The 19,488-nt window shown below is 41.8% G+C and overlaps 1 protein-coding gene across 2 annotated transcripts in view; it reads left to right on the top strand.

Annotated features, from left to right (window-relative positions):
- Window positions 1-19,488, top strand: part of SRBD1 (S1 RNA binding domain 1) — a 173,749-nt gene that overhangs the window by 61,081 nt on the left and 93,180 nt on the right. For both annotated transcript variants that reach the window (XM_082217414.1, XM_082217415.1), the window contains one exon: window positions 8,497-8,588. In XM_082217414.1, the coding sequence (XP_082073540.1) occupies window positions 8,497-8,588 (92 nt within the window). The remainder of the gene's footprint in view (window positions 1-8,496; window positions 8,589-19,488) is intronic.

The following is a 19,488-nucleotide window of genomic DNA, read 5'->3' on the forward strand; positions in this document are numbered from 1 at the left end:
CTTCAGCAGCCTCAGCTTTTGTAGCTGAAATCAGGACCCCCGCCTCTCAGGCAAGGTGGAAAAGACCTATAAGTAGTGAGGATGGAACCAGGTACCTTCTGCATGTGAAGCAGAAGCAGTTTTGTTGTTGTTTAGTCGTTTAGTCGTGTCCGACTCTTCGTGACCCCATGGACCAGAGCACGCCAGGCACTCCTGTGTTCCACTGCCTCCCACAGTTTGGTCAAACTCATGCTGGTAGCTTTGAGAACACTGTCCAACCATCTCGTCCTCTGTCGTCCCCTTCTCCTTGTGCCCTCCATCTTTCCCAACATCAGGGTCTTTTCCAGGGAGTCTTCTCTTCTCATGAGGTGGCCAAAGTATTGGAGCCTCAGCTTCATGATCTGTCCTTCCAGTGACCACTCAGGGCTGATTTCCTTAAGAATAGATGCATTTGATCTTCTTGCAGTCCATGGGACTCTCAAGAGTCTCCTCCAGCACCATAATTCAGAAGCATCAATTCTTCGGCAATCAGCCTTCTTTATAGTCCAGCTCTCACTTCCGTACATCACTACTGGAGAAGCAGTTTACCACTGTGCTATGCCCTGCTCCAAAGCTTGCTGTGGTTAAAAAGAAAGATGTAATTAATTACCTTCTCTAACTTTTCATGGTAAACTCAGATGAAACTGCCTAGAGGCTTGGAACTGTGCCACAGGGAGGTAGCTGCTACCCAAGCAGGTCTACTTGAAAGGGCCAGTGTAATAATGTCCTGTAATTCAGAGGACTATGAAGGTGGGGATGTCACCAGTTGTTGGGGCACTCCCAGTTTCAGGTAGGGCATCCACCAGAGCCAGACTAAGACATTTTGGTGCCTGAGGTGAACCACAAAACAACACACACCCCACTGTCAGGTAAGAAGTGGGGAGTGAAGATCTATATTGGGGACAAGGAGGAGGGGATAAACTTTGACATTGGGATCTGCCACCCCTCTGGATCCTGCCACCTGTTGCCTCACCTTGCTGTATGTGTGGGCTGTCCCTGGCATCCACACCTTAGCATGGATTTTTTTTTAATCCTAATTAGTAAAAATGAGATTCATGCAAAGTACTGGAAAATGCGATCTCTTTCTATAAAGTGTGGATATGTTAATGCCTGTCTTGAGTGCTAATAAAATAGAAAGCTGGTTTGAGTATTGTATGTTGCAGAGCTCCCTGGGCTGGATCCAGAATGTCTCTTCTGCAAGTGAAAAGGCCTTGAATGCTTGTGGAAGGGACTGGAATCCAGTAGAGATTCTTCCTGGGGGAAGGGGAGGTGCCATTTTTCAATGAGGGTCCCTCAGCCCTCCAGAACAGTTCCATGTGATAATCATCCTGGGGGCTGGTTTCAGCTTAATAAATCTAACCCTTCCAATAATAATAATAATTCCAAATGTTCTTGACATGTAATAAAGAGAAAACACGATTAGCTTAATTTTGCTTGTATGTATGTCTGCAGTGTACTAAAAGAAGTATAATTTATCATTTAGGTTTTCCCTGCAGAATTTCCAGCAGTAAGCACAGGCAGTCACCAGATGGTGCTAAAGCAACACATTTAGAGAACTTGCGATGAACATACCGTAATGCTGTTTGCTACTGTCTGATAAGTTCTGATGCTGTTCACGAGGGTTTCCTTGATTTGACTTGCAAAGCAAACAAGTTGCTGAGAATAACCGAGAAAGGAATAATAGTTGGTTGGTGTTCAAGTGAGTTTTATCTGACCACTTTCTGAGTTCCATTTTAGGGGTGGGGGCGTGCAGGGGAGGAAAGAGAGAAATAGCCTCCTTCCTTCCCTTTTGCTTTCATTATACTTCTCAACAGCATCTATAGCTTTGGCCAACATGCCTGTCGGCCAATGTGCACACCAATTAGCACAGATTTATTTACAGTGGTACCTCGGGTTACAGATGCTTCAGGTTACAGACTCCGCTAATGCAGAAATATTACCTCGGGTTAAGAACTTTGCTTCAGGATGAGAACAGAAATCATGCGGCAGCGGCAGGAGGCCCCATTAGCTAAAGTGGTACCTCAGGTTAAGAACAGTTTCAGGTTAAGAACAGACCTCCAGAATGAATTAAGTTCCTAACCCGAGATACCACTGTATTTGTTTCGTTCCATTTAGCAGCTGCTTCCTGCGAAGCGTCTCCAAGTGGATTTAATGATTAATAATAAATGGTTGTACATTTTCCACGTTGGATGGCAGGACTCTGTGCTGCATCCCAAATCGTGGGTCTCCTTCCCCACAAGTATGCTTCTGGTAACTTCACTCTACCACTTTGGGCAAATACCCCAAATACACTTCTTTACTCTGATCTTTGATGCCTGAGTTGTATATTTTGTACTTGAAAGTTGATTTAAAGCAGGCTTCCTCAACCTCGGCCCTCTAGATGTTTTGAGACTACAATTCCCATCATCCCTGACCACTGGTCCTGCTAGCTAGGGATCATGGGAGTTGTAAGCCAAAAACATCTGGAGGGTTGAGGTTGAGGAAGCCTGATTTAAAGGGTTTTAATCAGGCTCCCTCAAACTCGGCCATCCTCAGCGGTTCTCAACCTGTGGGTCCCCAGATGTTGTTGGACTACAACTCCCATCACCCCTGAGCTCTGGCCTTGCAAGCTAGGGGTGATGGGAGTTGTAGTCCAACAACATCTGGGGACCCACAGGTTGATAAAAGCTGCTCCAGATGTTTTGAGACTACAATTCCCATCATCCTTGACCACTGGTCCTGCTAGCTAGGGATCATGGGAGTTGTAGGCCAAAGCCATCTGGAGGGCCGAGGTTGAGGAAGCCTGGTATTAATGTTGTAAGCCAGCCTGGGGCCCTAGGGTGGAGGGTGGGTAATTAAGATCATCACCATCATTTGGTGGTAGCAAACTCCCTACTACTGTATGAAGAAGTTCTTCCACAGCTCCAACCTTGAGGCTCTCCTGTCCCACCACAGTCCAGTCCTGGTAAACGGCCAGGACTAGATTTGGGAGGGTGACTCTCCAACACACCACCTGCTGCCATTTTTTACTGGATAAAATTATTACTGTTTATTTCAATTTACACCCCTCTTCCTTTGGAAGGAGCCCAGGATAATGCAGTTACCTATAATTAAACCTTACGTTTTACATATTTATTGCACAAAGCACTTTGCAATCCTCATTGCTTTCATTCTTCTGGGAAAAGTCCCTTCAGCCCCCCCCCCATGATTTTCATTGTATGTAACGGCACCTGAGATTAAAAACAGCATGTCCAAGAGAGAATGTTGGACATCTTAGGATCTTTGTATTAGACTATAAGCCATTGCTGTGCAAGAATATGTAAGCTTTCTTGCGTACCTAATTGTTCATCAATTAGGACAAATTAATCACTTTGGAGTGAATTCTGTGTGCCGCAGAATATTTTGCATTCTTCACAAATAGGAGTAAAAGGATTTCTCCTTCGCCTGTTTTATATATTTTAATTTTGAGAGGGCAACCAGCTATGAGTAAGATGTACAGAGAGTGCCAAATTCGTGCTCTGTTCCCTCCCCCCCAGTCTTTAAGTAAAGGGGGGATGAAATAGATTAAAAATCCACATGAGACACGCTGTTTCCCCTATTCTTTTCTTAAATTTATTTAATATCACTGTCTTCCATATATTGAACTTCAAAGAAGAAAATGTATGGACCAAATTAATCCTAGAAACCTGATGACTTTAACTCTGCTCACGCTATCCCCTGAATTTGTTTCTAACAGCGCTCTTAAAATTTCGATCCATTTGGTACTGCTTATTTATCATTTGTACAGATCTGTTAAAAGTGTGAAGGGCTTTACCTTTATCTCATTCCAGTCATCTGCTGGAACTGTTTACATTTGTACCGATTGAGCCAGGATGATGCACGTTGCAGTGAGAGGGCTCTGAGCTTGGAACGTGACGCCAGGAACAGACTATTTTGAGGCCAGGACAGGCATTATGAGGTTGACTTTTGTTCATATTTATCCTGTGGTTCCCTTCCAAGGAACTCTGGTCTAGGATCACCCATGAGTTTAACGGCTGTGGAACTAGTCCAACATTCTGTGCAGTCCACCTCACCAATTATAACCTTATTATTCAGGGATGGCAGGGAATATGTGACTTCAGCCTTCCATGACACTTGATGTGTGGTGCGGACGTTTGTTTTATTATCGTTTAAAGAAGCCGGTTAAATATTGTTCACGCTTAATTAAAAGACAAATGTTTAAAAAGACATTTCTTGTGTGATCGTCACCAAGAATCAAACCTCAAGATCTCCATGCTCTTTGTGGCATTTAATATTCCTCTTCCTTTTGCTTCTGTTCTTTTTCTTCATCCTTTGTGTGGCTCAGAGCCAGTACCTGAAGTGGGAGGGAAAAAAAGGAAAGGGACTTTTATTTATTTTTATCCTCCCTTCACCACAAGGTCCCAGGGTGAGTCACAACAGAGTATAATGAAGCATTAAGAACAGTTTGAAACACATTACAATTATAACTTGAGGTGGGTCCTAAATATTTCTTAAGTGGCAAAGAAGTGTGTCTTCAGTATATTACAAAAGCTGTATAATGAAGGTGCCTGATGTGTCTTTGTGGGGAGTGAATTCCACAATTTGGGGGCTGCCACAGATAAGGCTCTGTTGCAAATTAGACCAGACTCTGTTACATCCGTTGAAAAGAAGTGGGATACTTTTAGGTTGTCCTTTTGAGCAGACATAGACAGGGTGATGTCTTGCCTTATCCCATCTCATGTCAGACACCGCCCAGAACAACGAGTTTCCCATCTGTGGCTCCTTGTACAGCATATGGTGCATGAAGCATAGCAAAACTGACCAAGAATAAAATATACAAGATTCACCTAATCTGCACGGGCAATCATGCATATGCAGTTCAGAAACAGATAAGATTTTGTAGACTTACTTATTATTTAACAGTGGGTGAAACGTTCGCTATAAACGTGCCCTTCTGTTCATGCTGTCTCCTGTTTCGTGAGGGAGTTTTCCAATTTGAGCTGCAATAAGTGTAATTACATCTGGGTTTGTGTGTGGGGGGGTGATTCTCAGCAAGAATTATAACAGTAGATTTTTCCTCTGGAAAATACCTCCTCAGTAATGCCTTTAATTTTCCTGACAGTTGCATGCAATATTTTGTCCCCACAAAAAGAAGAAAGCACAAACTTTCAAGATAGTATTTTGTGTCATATATATTTATGTGCCGTTTCTACTGGTTGTAAGAGATCTTGACATACAGGCAGGGAAATCACTTTACTGTATCTGTAAATTTTTAAATACATTGTATGCTTTGCTTGAGAGCATACTCCATTTGTATCTGATATCATTTAAGTATTTTTTGCATATGTAAAAAAAAGGCATGCAAATCTTGCAAATGCATTTTTCCACAGAAGTGCTTCTCCTCTTTTCTGACTCTGTTATTTTCTTTACTTTTAAGCAATTTATTTCTCCAATATCCTTTATTTAGAAGAGGGTAGTTTTCCTTGTGCTGTTCAGCAAGGTTAGCTCCAGGAGCAAAATAATCAGTGTTCACTGATCTAATAAATGATTTAAAATATTCATAGTTGAAAATCAATAAGATACCGGTTATCTTTGCATACCTGTTAAGTTGCTTTTTATGTCATTAATGAATAAATAAAAATTACTTCCAGACGACGGTCTTGAGAAAATCCAGGCATCGTGTCACTGTGTAGATTTCCAATCCTATTCTTATGCTACTGTGAAGTAAAATGTGTTTAACTTGGACGGTATTTTAATGTGGTTTATTTAAGAGACAAAATACACATTTGAAAATGTTTGCAGTCGTGTCCAAGTATAAATGACAAGAGTCTTGAGATAAATTACTAGGGAGGCAATTCCTCTTGTGCGTCCTAAGGAATATGATTTAAAACTTTTCTCTGCAAAACTTTTGGCATTATTACCTGACCTCAGTCAAGTCTATATATACACACTGAATTTCAGCTAGAATAAGTAACCAGCAGTTTTAGCAATCTGGAGCATTTTCAAATGAGATTCCAAAAACTCATTTTTGTCTGGGAAAGTGTTGCTTATAAATGCCATTAATGATGAATGGAATGCTGAAAAACGACTTTTTGAAACAGAATAAATATGTTTCAGTTTGGGCTTTCCTTTTGTATTGGAGTCTTGAAAATGTTAGAGAAGTGATTTAAAAGCAAATTCGCTTCTAATAAAACTAACCATCCACCTACTACTAAAGTTTATTCTCCCCTTCCCTCCCTCTCCATTTTTCAAACCTGTGAATCAGAGGAGGAGACTTGCATTCTCAAGTTGCGTTGTTAGCGATCTGTGTTATAATTCAGAGCATTCTGAAAGTGTGTTAATTGGTCTGGTTCCTGCCTGCCTTTCTGGCCAGGTACACCCACGTAATAAAAAGGTAAAGGTAAAGGTACCCCTGCCCGTATGGGCCAGTCGTGACCGACTCTAGGGTTGTGCGCTCATCTCACTTAAGAGGCCGGGAGCCAGCGCTGTCCGGAGACACTTCTGGGTCATGTGGCCAGCGTGACAAAGCTGCACTGGTGAGCCAGCACCAGTGACACACACAGAAACGCCTTTTACCTTCCTTGCACTTAGGGGTGCTTTCGAACTGCTAGGTGGGCAGGAGCTGGGACCGAACAACGGGAGCTCACCCCGCCACGGGGATTCGAACCGCCGACCATATGATCAGCAAGTCCTAGGCACTGAGGTTTTATCCACTGCGCCACCCGCGTCCCACCCATGTAATACCTCCATCCTAAAGCTAGTAGAGTTACCCACACATTTGTTGGTGGGGTGGGGCTCTTGATCATTATTTACTTACTTCTCAAAGCTTCCTTCTCCATAAGTGATTTCTTGGCAACTTCCGCAGCTGTATGGAACTCGGACTTTGAATATATGAATAAAATTGAGCCCAATTGCCTCTGACCTGTAGATCTTTAAAGGGACTGGTTCTTTGCTACGAACAGAAAACTCATTGTCTCTCTCAATGTATTCAGTTGGAGGTTTTTGGTAGTAGGTGGGAACGAGTTCATTTTCTCCCAGCCGATCCTCCCCTCAAGATTCCTCCGTTGGCCTGGTTCAAATACCATACAGCCTTGATCGCTATTTCAGTTCACCTTCATATCTCATTCTGATTCAAACTTTGGGGACATTTGAAGTGTGCCTAAGCAAAGGAAAGGTGATACTTCTGCCTTTGGGGGACTGGCAACTTCAGGTTTTAAAGCTGGCCTTGTATGTGATGTTGTGATGCTGCTACTTTTTAGAGAAGACAGCTGTGGGTACGGATATGGGAGAACCCTGGTGCTCTCTGTTAAGTCAGGATAGGAACAAAAATGTTAGGTTTTATTCCAATCTTGCGAGCTGGTTTTGTGCTTTATATTTAGGAACGCAGAAAAATGCATGTATAGGAGTGTGTGAGAGAGGGAGGGGTAAGTAGCCCCACACTGAACTGGTGTGTGTGTTATTTTTGCATTTGAATCTCAACTGACTTGAATAAAATTTCCAGGGCCACTTTTCATAATACACAGAACCATGTACAAATATTAATTAAGTGCAAAATAAAAAGGAGATAATTATGTGTCTGCTGTTTCACAGAAATGTGTAATAAATCAGTGTGCCCATCAAATGCACCCGGACTCTGAAGAGAAGTAGCTGACATTATATATTTTGCTTTATTTAGTAAAGCTGCTTTCGAGATTCGGGGGCGGGGGGGGGAGAGAAAAAAGACTGTTGACAACACTCCAGTCGGCTGTAATTTCCGATTTATAATTTTAGAAAAAATATGTTGCAATTAGGAACAGAGTGGTTCTAGTTCTGGTGGGCGGGCCGTGTTATGTCTCGTTACTTGTGTTATCTTAGCTTTTTATAAAATGTGCCCTAAATAAAGTTTATAGTGGAAAGAAAGAAAAATAGTTTTAGCAATTAGTGATTTCCAGTTTTGCAAAGTTCTTTACAACTCTATATCTCATTCAGTTGCGTATGCAGATGCTTTTATGACAGATACACACATTTTTATATGTGTTCAGAATGCTTTTTGTGAAATAACAACTGGTGTGAGGAGTACAAAGCCCAGTGTAAAAGATAGGATGCAGTCTTTCACAAGCTCTGTCGAAAACAGTGGAGCGTGTTCGTATGTAAACAGCCTAAGATGGAGAAGGGAGATACAATTTTCAGATGGGAGGGGGAACAAAAATAAGAATCCAACAGCACTTTTTCATTTACCTGTGGCATATTGAAATCAAAGGAAAAGGTGGCGTGGGTGAGAGGTGATGTGGAATATTACAGCTCCTAAATTTTTGAAGTAAATCTCTTATATTTCAGTTCAAGAATGTATGTTTAGGATCACAGCCCAAGATCACACAAAACTGTACTTTCATATAATGGATGATGCAGATTTTACAAGCGTTGAGCCTGTATCTTTATATTTTGTGTACCCGTTATTAAGATTTTTAAAAAATGTATTTTGTGTTGCAAGGTTTTAATGATTTGCTTTCTGTTTTGCAGCATTACCAACGAAGCAGGCGCCTCAATATACAGTGTTAGTCCAGAAGCTACCAAGGAGATGCCTGATTTAGATCCTAACCTACGAAGTGCAGGTAATTATTGGCTACTTCAGTATTTCCATGACACTCATAATGTATATATATATATGTACAACCACTTAAATAAGAGAAGATAATATTACTCTTGCCACCCTTAACTCTTTATGAATTTCCTTTCATTATTTCTTTTCCTCATCCTTGAAACAAATTATAAATTGAGAACTCTGCTTGCTGTAAATATGTAAATACTGTGATGACCTACTTGTTGCCTAGGATTGAGCCATATAATTGGGATTCATGTCTCCCTCATATTTACATGATAGGAAACCAGCAGATTTTTTTGTTTATTTAATGCCATATGTAGTATACTTACTGCCACGGGCATCTAACATATCGACTAATATATCTAATATGCTTGAAAAGGCTGTATCTTGATAATTTGGTATCTGCTTCTTAGGTAGAAATAGCTCCAATAGGGAAATTAAACGAGGAATAACTGAATGTGATAGCTTTTACATAATTTATCTCTCTCTGGCTGTATTCGGGCATAAGATTAAACCTTGGTTTAACACTACAGAAATGTACTCATCTTCCTCATGCTCACTTATTCACCCTGCGTGTCTATCTTCTTGTTTTACGTGGCCAAGAGGAAGAATTTAGAAACTTTAAATAACCACAATATCTTGTTTCGTCTGAACTGGAGATTGTGGTTAAATGCTAACTATGGTTAATTTCAAAAGAAGCCAACTTCAAACCATGGGCAATGAAGCCAGCTTGTTGAAATTAACTATAGTTAGTGTTTAACCACAAGCCCAGTTAGGACTAAATGACAAACAGAGTTCATTAAAAGCAAAATATTCCAAATATTTGTCTCTTGTGAATAGGTGGGAGGGGCTCACCCGTGTAGTGCTAAACCGTGGTTTAGTGTTACGTCCAAACACATTCTCCCTGGATAAAGAAACCTGTTTCTCATTGCAGGGGGTATCAAAATTGCAAAGGTACTTCCAGAAGTTATAGGATATTGGTAAACACATTCTTTTTCTAAAAAGGGGACATTTTACCCTTCCATCATAACAGTGGCCAGCATAAACAAGCCCAGACAGAGATGGACTGTGGGAGTTGCAAGCCATCTCAGCTAGGCATACTGAGAAGTGCTTTATACTGGCTGTATGTGGGAATGTCTCATTAACAATAATTTAACAGTCTTTGTAAAGGGAAAGTGGTGGTTTCCAGTGGTGACCTGAAACATATCTGTACTTGCATAATACGAACTATGTTTACTGCTAGTGATGTTTGAAGAACTTAATTTCTATGAATATTGATGCAAATTGACCAGATCTGCACTTCCCAGATTAGTGTGCAGAACAGGATAATGCTATCCTTTGAATTTTTCATTTCCCCAAATTTTTTTGATACACTTTTGGGCTAAAAAAGTAAAGTACCAAAATGCATTGAAATTCATATTTTAGAATAAAATACATCTAGAAGTGTGAGCATTGAGCTACAATATGTTCTTTAACGTGAATTTGTGATAAATGCATATTATTATTATTGATTATTCAGTTTACATACCACCCTTCATCAAAAGAGCTCTGATTTAAATATGATTTAAATATGAGATTTAAATATGAACTTTCCTCTTTGTGTGGTTTTCTTAAAATAATAATAATAATTTAAAAAACAGGTTAATGCAGAAGTGAAACTTTGTAGACTTAGGTAAGAACACTTGGAAAATTGATTCAGACTAGAAATTAACTGATCTGTCCATTCTTGAGTACTTCAGCTGAAAAACGTAATAATAATTTTGGGAACTTTTGGCTTTTCACGTGTTTAATTTTGTGTCCATTATAATGCCTTTAGATTGTTTCTAAACCAAACAAATACTTAGAACACAAAAAGTTAATCTATATATTTTTAACGTTAATACCGTCAAATAGGTTCATCAAATAGGTTCCTGCTGATCTTTTATTTCTGATTTCTCTCCTCATCAGACTTTGTGCTTCTCATTCATCGCTTGCCAGAATCTATCATGTTTCTTCCTTTGTCTCACATCTCTGTGCTTTTTCCTTTAATTTCTCCTTATCTATAGAAACATTTACCAGCCAATATTTATTCAATAAATTCTTCTCTTTTTTTAGAAACCCTAACCCTTAACTTTCCTTTAATTGAACTGCAATGTCCACTCTATTTTATTGAAAGATTTTGCTTCCATCTCCTCCAGTTGTGAGTTTCAATTCCATGTTATTTTGACTAACTTGCTCTTTATGTGAACTAGGCAGCGCCTTTGCTGTTTGTTCAGCACCCAGAATCTTCAAAAATCAATACTGTATTTCCTCAAAAATAGAGATGTGCAGAGTGTTTTGTCAAGTGGGTGGGGGGCAAAATATGAATAAATAGCAACTGCACATGTGCAAAGCTTGGCAGGTTGCAATTCAAGGATGAGTTCACATGACCAGCTACGGTCTGGTTTGGAGAGCCACGTAGAATGTAGTCCTGACTATCGCTCTTGCTGTGATAGTTCCTGAGGTGATGGTTGAGAACCTCCAGCTCTGTTCATCCATCCCCTCCCTTAGTAGTAGTAGCAGCAATAGTAATAATAAAATAGTAAGGTAAAAGTAAAGGGACCCCTGACCATTAGGTCCAGTCGTGGATGACTCTGGCGTTGCGGCGCTCATCTTGCTTTATTGGCCGAGAGAGCCGGCGTACAGCTTCCGGGTCATGTGGTCAGCATGACTAAGCCACTTCTGGCAAACCAGAGCAGCTCACGGAAACACTATTTACCTTCCCGCTGGAGCGGTACCTATTTATCTACCTGCACTTCATGCTTTCAAACTGCTAGGTTGGCAGGAGCAGGGACCGAGCAACGGGAGCTCACCCAGTCGCAGGGATTCAAACCGCCGACCTTCTGATCGGCAAACCCTAGGCTCAGTAGTTTAGACCACAGCGCCACCCGCATCCCTATAATAATATTAATATGTAAGTAATTAAGTAAGTAAGTAATAATAAGTTATTATTTATACCCCACCCATGTGGCTGGGTTTTCCCAGTCACTCTGGGCGGCTCCCATCAGAACATTAAAAACACAATAAAAGATCAAACATTAAAAACTTCGCTTAACAGGACTGCCTTCAGATTTCTCCTAAAAGTCAGATAGTTGTTTATTTCCTTAACATCTGATGGAAGGGAGTTCCACAGGGAGGGCATCACTACTGAGAAGGCCGTCTTGCTTGTACTGCCTACTGCTGCCGTCAGCTCTCCTGACCTGTGGGCACAGGGCAGTCTTCAGAAAGACCATTCTCTATGCCTTCTTTTCCAGTTTTCGGGGAGGAAGGACAAACTTATTCCTTACCTCCTTCACTTTGCTAGGATCCATGGGATGCAACCAGCTAAGCCCGGCATGGAGAGCCTTCAGCTTGTTGACCTAATTACCGTATTTTTTGCTCTATAGGATGCACCTGACCATAAGACGTACCTAGTTTTAGAAGGGGAGAACAAGAAAAAAAAAATCTCTCCCTCTCTGCGCAGCACCCCTTCTGCGAAGCGGCAGGAAAAACTGAGCCCCTTCCATTTCTCCTCCCGCTTCACTGAAGGGGCGCTGCGCAGAGAGGGAAAGCTGCGCAGCGCCTCTCCAGCGAAGCGAAGCCAGGAGAGCTCCGGAGGCTCCGCATTGTTTTCGCTGAAGCCATGGAGCCTGCATTCGCTCCATAAGACGCACACACATTTCCCCTTAATTTTTGGAGGGGGAAAAAGGGCGTCCTATAGAGCAAAAAATACGGTAGACCCCGTACAGCTCCTGCTTTGGCCTGCGAAGCCATTTCCCCAAAGCATACCTACCTGATGCTATATGTGCCTAATTACAGTGCACGGTCGGGAGGCTTAATGTGTACTCTCATTTGGTCATTGAAAAAGGAGTCTTGCTCTCACCTCTGGTCAGCTGTCTGTTGGTTAGAGCAAGCCCACTGGTATCAGCTGCCTTACAGAGTTTCTACAGGGAACCCCATAGGGCAACTGACGCCTTCAGAAAGTGGAGCTTGGACTCTGCACCTATCCAATGATAGGTGGTCAATTCAAGTCCTCTGGGATTGGCTTTGCTACTCCGTTCCCCGGTCCAAAGCCTACACAGTCAGACTCAAAGCAGACTTTCTGAAATTGGACCTACGTTAGTCATACCCATTGGTCTGCTCTGAGTAGGACTTCGTTGGATTCAGCCTCGTGACTCCAGGTTGAGGCTGCATGCTCTCACCATGTCAGACATTACACTTTGCTCTCTCTCCCAGCGGCTGCATATATTCCAGGCAAAAGGTAGATGGACAGAGTTGAACATGCATCCCAAAAATGGCACCAGCCAATCCGGCCCCTTGTAGCCTCAGGTGGCAGAAGTAGAACTGGTGGCAGCACTTGGGGTGTCCATAAGGGCTGAACATTGACACACACACACACACACACACACACGGGAGGCCTGTAATTTCTTGCCCTCTGCAAGAATGCAATTTCCAGTTATAAATTTCATCATTGCGTTTGCAGACAAATGTTGATTTGAAAAAGCCCTGAACGTAATACTATATGCAAGTAATAATAGAATCTGTTCAAGTTGCTTGGAAGCCTATAATGAATAAAATGTTCATACATAGTTAGGGGGGCATTAAATGCCTGCCTCTCAGGAAAAGTGACAGCACTTGGCGGGTCATCATGTAGGTTTAGCGAGATGTCTAGTCTGGTGAGATTAGTTTCTGTGGTGATTTTGTTTTTTTCTTGTTTACTGGATCTCCATTTTTGTTTGGTAGGCCACGAGGTCACACTTAAATCAAGGAAATCTGACTTTTTCTCTTTTCGTTTTAATTGTGTTAATCGACGTCAAGTTTTGTGCCGGCGTGATTTAGTTCAGTACATTGAAACAACGACAGCAGCTGACAGCTGCATGATGAAGTGTGACATTTGGAATTAAAATAAAAGGTTTTGCAGGCGTTGCACAAGATAGCTGTGATCCTAACCTGGTTTGCCACTTTAGCATTTCACTCAGTACAAAATAAGATAGTGAGGAGCAAGGGAGAATTAATCTGACAAAATAAAGTGAAGAGACCTGTATCTGCTAATAAAGAGTAGTTATATAAACTCAGTCAGAGGAGGCTTTTGTAAAATGAAGTTGTGCACTGTTTGGTAGCCTTTTTAGATCTATCATTCTGATTCTGACAATCTATAATTCTGATTCCGATGATCTGTAATCTCTGGTAAAAGCTGCCTCTGCTTCTGTTCAGCATAGCATATATATTTTTTAATGAAACCCACCAAAATCCAATTGTCTCAGCAAAAGGGGAAAGGGTTCTTTGTTGATTGGTTCATTGGCTGTTGTATATTTCAGCCAAATAAGATTGCTCTTATTGCTATTTTGAATGTAGGGAGCTGATGCAGAGAGATAGTGAATCGCCCCAGGTCAGCTCAGATAGCAGGTGATGGCCTACATTGGTCCATGTAGCCCAGTAATGGTCTGGAGCAATTGGCAACATTTATTCAGATGGGTGGCTTCCTCCCGCCCCCTAGTTCTCCCTGCAAGACTAGATTAGATCATGGGCTGAGTGGATTGCAACCCAGGGCCTGCTGTCTCAAGGGGCCACTAGTGTTCTAGGCCACCTTCAAAATATGATGATCTATAATTCTTACAGCACAGGTGTGTTTGCCTGTTTCTGCTGTGCCTTACCTATATGTTGTTGTTGTTTAGTCGTTCAGTCGTGTCCGACTTTTCGTGACCCCATGGACCAGAGTACGCCAGGCCCTCCTGTCTTCCACTACCTCCTGCAGTTTGGTCAAACTCTGTCGTCCCCTTTTCCTTGTGCCCTCCATCTTTCCCAACATCAGGGTCTTTTCCAGGGAGTCTTCTCTTCTCATGAGGTGGCCAAAGTATTGGAGCCTCAGCTTCACGATCTGTCCTTCCAGTGAGCACTCAGGGCTGATTTCCTTAAGAATGGGATAGAAACCTATATTATAAAACACTTGAACAAAGTATTCTCCAAATGGGTGCACAGATAAAATTATAGATAAAATGCAGCTAAAATACAGAATCAGAAGAAAAACAGATATTCATAAGGTTGCCTGCATTAAAGCAAAGATTTTAAAAAAACCTTAAATCGTGTGTCTGCATAGGATTGCCAAAACTAAAAAAAGTTTTCAGTATTGCGTGTACCTGCCTAGTGCCAAGAGACAGGGAGTTACAGAACATGGGTGCTGTTGCACTAAAGGAATGAGTCCTTGCAAATGCAGAATGGGCAGGTGACACTCATCAAAAACATTGAGTAGTCAAATGATGAGCTATTAAGCGATATGTATGCAGGCAGGTGTGAAGCAGGCTCCTTAGAGTTGAATCACTAAGATTTTCTGTCCAGTGCTTTTGCTTGAGACTTAGCATACATAAAATTCCTTAGAGATGTTAATTATTTAGCACAAATTCTATTTATTTGGCATTTTGTAGAGTACTGGAAGCAAAGAGGACAAGTCCTCTGCCCCGAGGAGCTTGCAGTCTACATTTTGATAGATGAAGAGCTGGGAAAGGGAAGGGAGGAAAGGGGGAGCCAAGGAGTTCAGTGAGCGATGGTAGGCAACTTCGGCTTGATGGATGACTATTTTAGTACAGTGTGTATCCCAAATGTTTTTGTTCACAGATTTGTAGACTTCTGAAAAAAGAATGAAATCTACCACTAATATGAAATCGCGCAGATGAGTGTGTCATAATCCAGAACAGCTGTTTGAGAGAAGGAAGGAAAGGAATTCCCTCCCCTCTATTGCTTCTGTGTTGCCTTACAAAAAACCTTGACCAGCACATTTCTTCCAGATGCTGGAGAAACACTGGTGATTCTTAATGGCTACTACTTAGAAGCAAAATCAGTTGATTCCTACATGGAAGCAGTTTTACCCACCCTTAAGAACAGAAATGAGACAAGACAGACTTAATTGACTGTTTTTCAGGTAACTGGATTTTAGCTCAGAATTAAAGTCATAGTATTCGGAGAGGAGGTGAAAGCTAAGCTTCTGCAATTCATACACCAAGGAAACATTGCAGAAAAGTGCTTATTGAGCAAATAGCTTCAGAGTCAATCAGCCAGACTGCATATTGCAAGAAAGTCCAGGGTATTATTGCTTGGTTCATGGGGTTGTTGTTGTTCATTTTGGTCCCTTTAAGGGTCCCTTGGTGGAAATGAGAGCAAAAATCATTGGCTAAGAAATCCTCGGGGAATTTTTACTGACCACATTGCAACCCAACACAGCACACTCTATACTTATATCTTCCTCAGACAATCCTTTTTGGTGTTGGGATGCAAGGCAGAAGTAACCAGTCTTTCTGGACCAGTGGGCACATTGTGAATTTTGAGAGAGAGAGATGGAGGTACTAGTTGCAAAATAGCTGGTATGGGGGTGGGCATGGCACAACACAAAATCAGAGAAATTTGCTTATCATGGGAAGTCAGCAATGCCTTGCTGGTCCAGATTGTGGAGATCACACCACACTAACTCTCCTTTCACAGAAATTGCTTAGAAGATACCTGCCCATTTTGCCCCATAAATTCCTTTCTAGGAGGGCTAGAGAGTTACATTTCCGAAACATGAAAGCAGAGAGTCTGGGGCAGCTGATGAGGTGCACCAGCAGAAGCTGGAAAGAAGGCTTGATTGTTAAGCCACTCTTTAAGCTGTAGCCCTGTGAGGAAAATAGGGGTCTTCTAACAGCTCTCAGCACCCTTAACAAATGACATTTCCCAGGATTCTCTGGGGGAAGCCATGACTGTTTAAAAATAGTATGATACTGCTTTAAATGCATAGTACAGATGGTGCCTAAGGCAATTGCAGGAGTTCCTGTGAAACAAGGGAAGCCAACACAGGCCCCTTCAGATGTTGTCAGACAACAGCTCCCACCATCCCTATTTGCCATGCTGTCTGGGGATGATGAGAGCTGGCCCCTGGTCTAGAGATACTTTCTGTGCAGCATTGTTCAATGTTATATGTGTTTTGGTTCCCTATGACAGGTCAAGCTGCCAAGTTCCTCAGAAATCCCTTGGCGCTATCAAGTTTTGTAAGGGAGCTTCTTGTCTTTACCTCTCCCCTATTTCTCCCCTGTGTTTCTCTGGACAGCAGCCATTGGGTGCAATCCAGAGAAAGTTAGCAGGCTCAAGTCCCATTGAAATTGATAGGGCTCAAGTGCTTAATAGTGCAATTTCATCTCGCTGATTTCAATGTAATTTAAGCACGCTTGACTTTCCCTGGATTGCCTCCATTGTGCATTGGTGGTACTTTGAAGCATTGCACCAGTTCCATTTCTTAATACGAAAAATAAAAAAATCTATTTTTTAGAAATAGCAAATGCAATATATCATCTGGGTTGCCACTGTTAACAGAGAGCGTGCTGACTGAGATAGACCCGATCCTGCACAGGCAATTCTTAGGGTTCTTTAAAAACTGTATTACACTGTTCAAATTCCTTTCACAACAAGGGGCAGTGCTGATTTGTATGATAGGCGTGGGAGAAAACATGTTGTCAGAAACAAACAAAAAGCATTCTGAACTAACTTGGCTGTTTGTGTTATACAGACAACCACTGATCAAGTGGTGCATTTGCAGGAGATAAATCCTTTTTGAAATTAATGGGTCTCTTTCTCTCTCTAACCCGAAGCAACTGTGGAAGTGCCAAATCTTGATAGAATAAGGCTCCTTAAAACTGAGCTTGGTGATAGCTCTTACAGTGAAATACAATTATTGGGAAGATTGGCTCCGTGCATTTTGCTTGGCACCGACTACGTTGATTCAGTTCTGTTTTGGGATACCTAGCGTAGTTTCAAAATGTCGCCTTCCCCCTGACTTTTCTTTTTATGCTTCTTTTACCAAGCCTAGCCACTCGGTGTGCTTCATTGCATCAACTCACAGAAAGAAATATAGACAGGCCGCAGTACAAAGATTCCTTCTGACATGGAATAAGATAGGAAAGGGCATTTCCTCTTAACCGACAAACGCATTTATACTAGCCTATGTCAAAAGAGATCTCCTTAGTATAGCTTGTCTGTATTACTTTTGTAAGTTAGTGCAACGAAGCACAGAGGGACACTTTCATTTTAATTTCCGTTTCACCTATTAAAGCAGAGACTGCACACTTTTTTCTGGTTTTGTTCCTACACTGCGATGCCTTCAAGATGAACTCGCTTTGCTCAAAAGCTAGTCAGAGCAGCCTGGGAGCCTGTGTCCAGCTGCAGAACTGTCTCTTGTCTTGCCATGTGGCAGAAGTTAGTTGTTAGAATGTACATGGCATAATGTCTCTTCAAGCCAATTTCCCTTGGACTGATTTATAGTGAAATTGAGGGATGGAGTGTAGTTCAGTGTTAGGCTTTGCATGCAGAACGTCCCGGGTTCAATGCAAAATGTCGCCTGAAAAGACTTCTGCTGTAAACCATGGACAGCTACTGCCAGTCAGTGTAGATGATGGACCAATGGCCTGACACAGTAAAAATCTCTCCCATATCCCATGCCCTGATCTCGTGAATTATCCAGTTCCAATTATCTCGGAAGCAAGTCTTCTATTCCTTCCTGAAAGAAAGGCATTTCCATAAGCAAAACATGTATCTACTGCTATTTTCTTTGCTTGCTATGCATCTGGACACTTCTTCATCTATAGTAACCAATTTTTTAATGGTGCCTGAGATGCAGGAACAGTTATTCCTCTATGTGTGGATACAATTGAATGAACTGGACCATTTCAAGCGGCACTGATTTCAAAACTGCAGTGATTTCTTTTTTGGTTTCTTAGATCTCCTGATCAATGCTGAGTAGGAGGCTCCTGGTTTTAATTTATTTAAAAGAGCTGTACGTAGATGGTGCTTGTTAATGTACGCTGCATTTCCTTCAGGGAGCGCCAGGCAGCACATATAGTTCTCCTTGCCCTTACTTCATCCTCACAACAACCTTATGCAGTGGATTACACTGAGAGATGTTGATGGCCCCAGGTCACCCAGTGGGCTTCATTGCTAAGTAAAGATATGACCCTGGGTCTCCCTGATCCTGGTCCTGCACTCTAACCACTACCCCGTAGATAATCATGCATAATAGATTTTCACTGCTAGTGCATGCACTGGAAAGCACCTTGCAAAGGGAAAAAATGAAAGCCTTCAAGAGGCAAAATAAAAAATAAAAAATTCCTTCCAGTAGCACCTTAAAGACCAACTAAGTTAGTCCTTGGTATGAGCTTTCGTGTGCATGCACACTTCTTCAGATACACACTTCAGATAAGTGTGCATGCACACGAAAGCTCATACCAAGGACTAACTTAGTTGGTCTTTAAGGTGCTACTGGAAGGAATTTTTTTATTTTGACTATGGCAGACCAACACGGCTACCTATCTGTTTCAAGAGGCAAACTTTGCAATAATTCCTGCATGGAAGTACCTTTCTGTGCAGAATTTGGGCATCTTGTTTGGATGTGTTTACTGCCCTGCCTCTTATTAGAGTTTGGATGATGATGATGATTATGATAATAATAATAATAATAATAATAATAATAATAATAATAATAATAATAATAATAATAATAATTTATTATTTATACCCCGCCCATCTGGCTGGGTTTCCGCAGCCACTCTGGGCGGCTTCCAACGCAATATTAAAATACAGTAATGCATCAAACATTAAGAGCTTCCCTAAACAGGGCTGCCTTCAGATGCCATCTAAAAGTCTGGTAGTTGTTGTTCTCTTTGACATCTGGTGGGAGGGTGTTCCACAGGGTGGGTGCCACTACCGAGAAGGCCCTCAGCCTGGTTCCCTGTAACTTGGCTTCTCGCAGTGAGGGAACCGCCAGAAGGCCCTCGGAGCTGGACCTCAGTGTCCGGGTAGAACAAAAAATGCCTCTTAGCATTCTTAGTCACAGATGCATCTGTCTTTGTGTGTCTCTAGCAATTCTTACCAGCAAACAGGAGCGCAGGAATCTACTG

The sequence above is a fragment of the Podarcis vaucheri genome, assembly GCF_965113315.1.
Source record: "Podarcis vaucheri genome assembly, chromosome: 3".
Classification (NCBI taxonomy): domain Eukaryota; kingdom Metazoa; phylum Chordata; class Lepidosauria; order Squamata; family Lacertidae; genus Podarcis; species Podarcis vaucheri.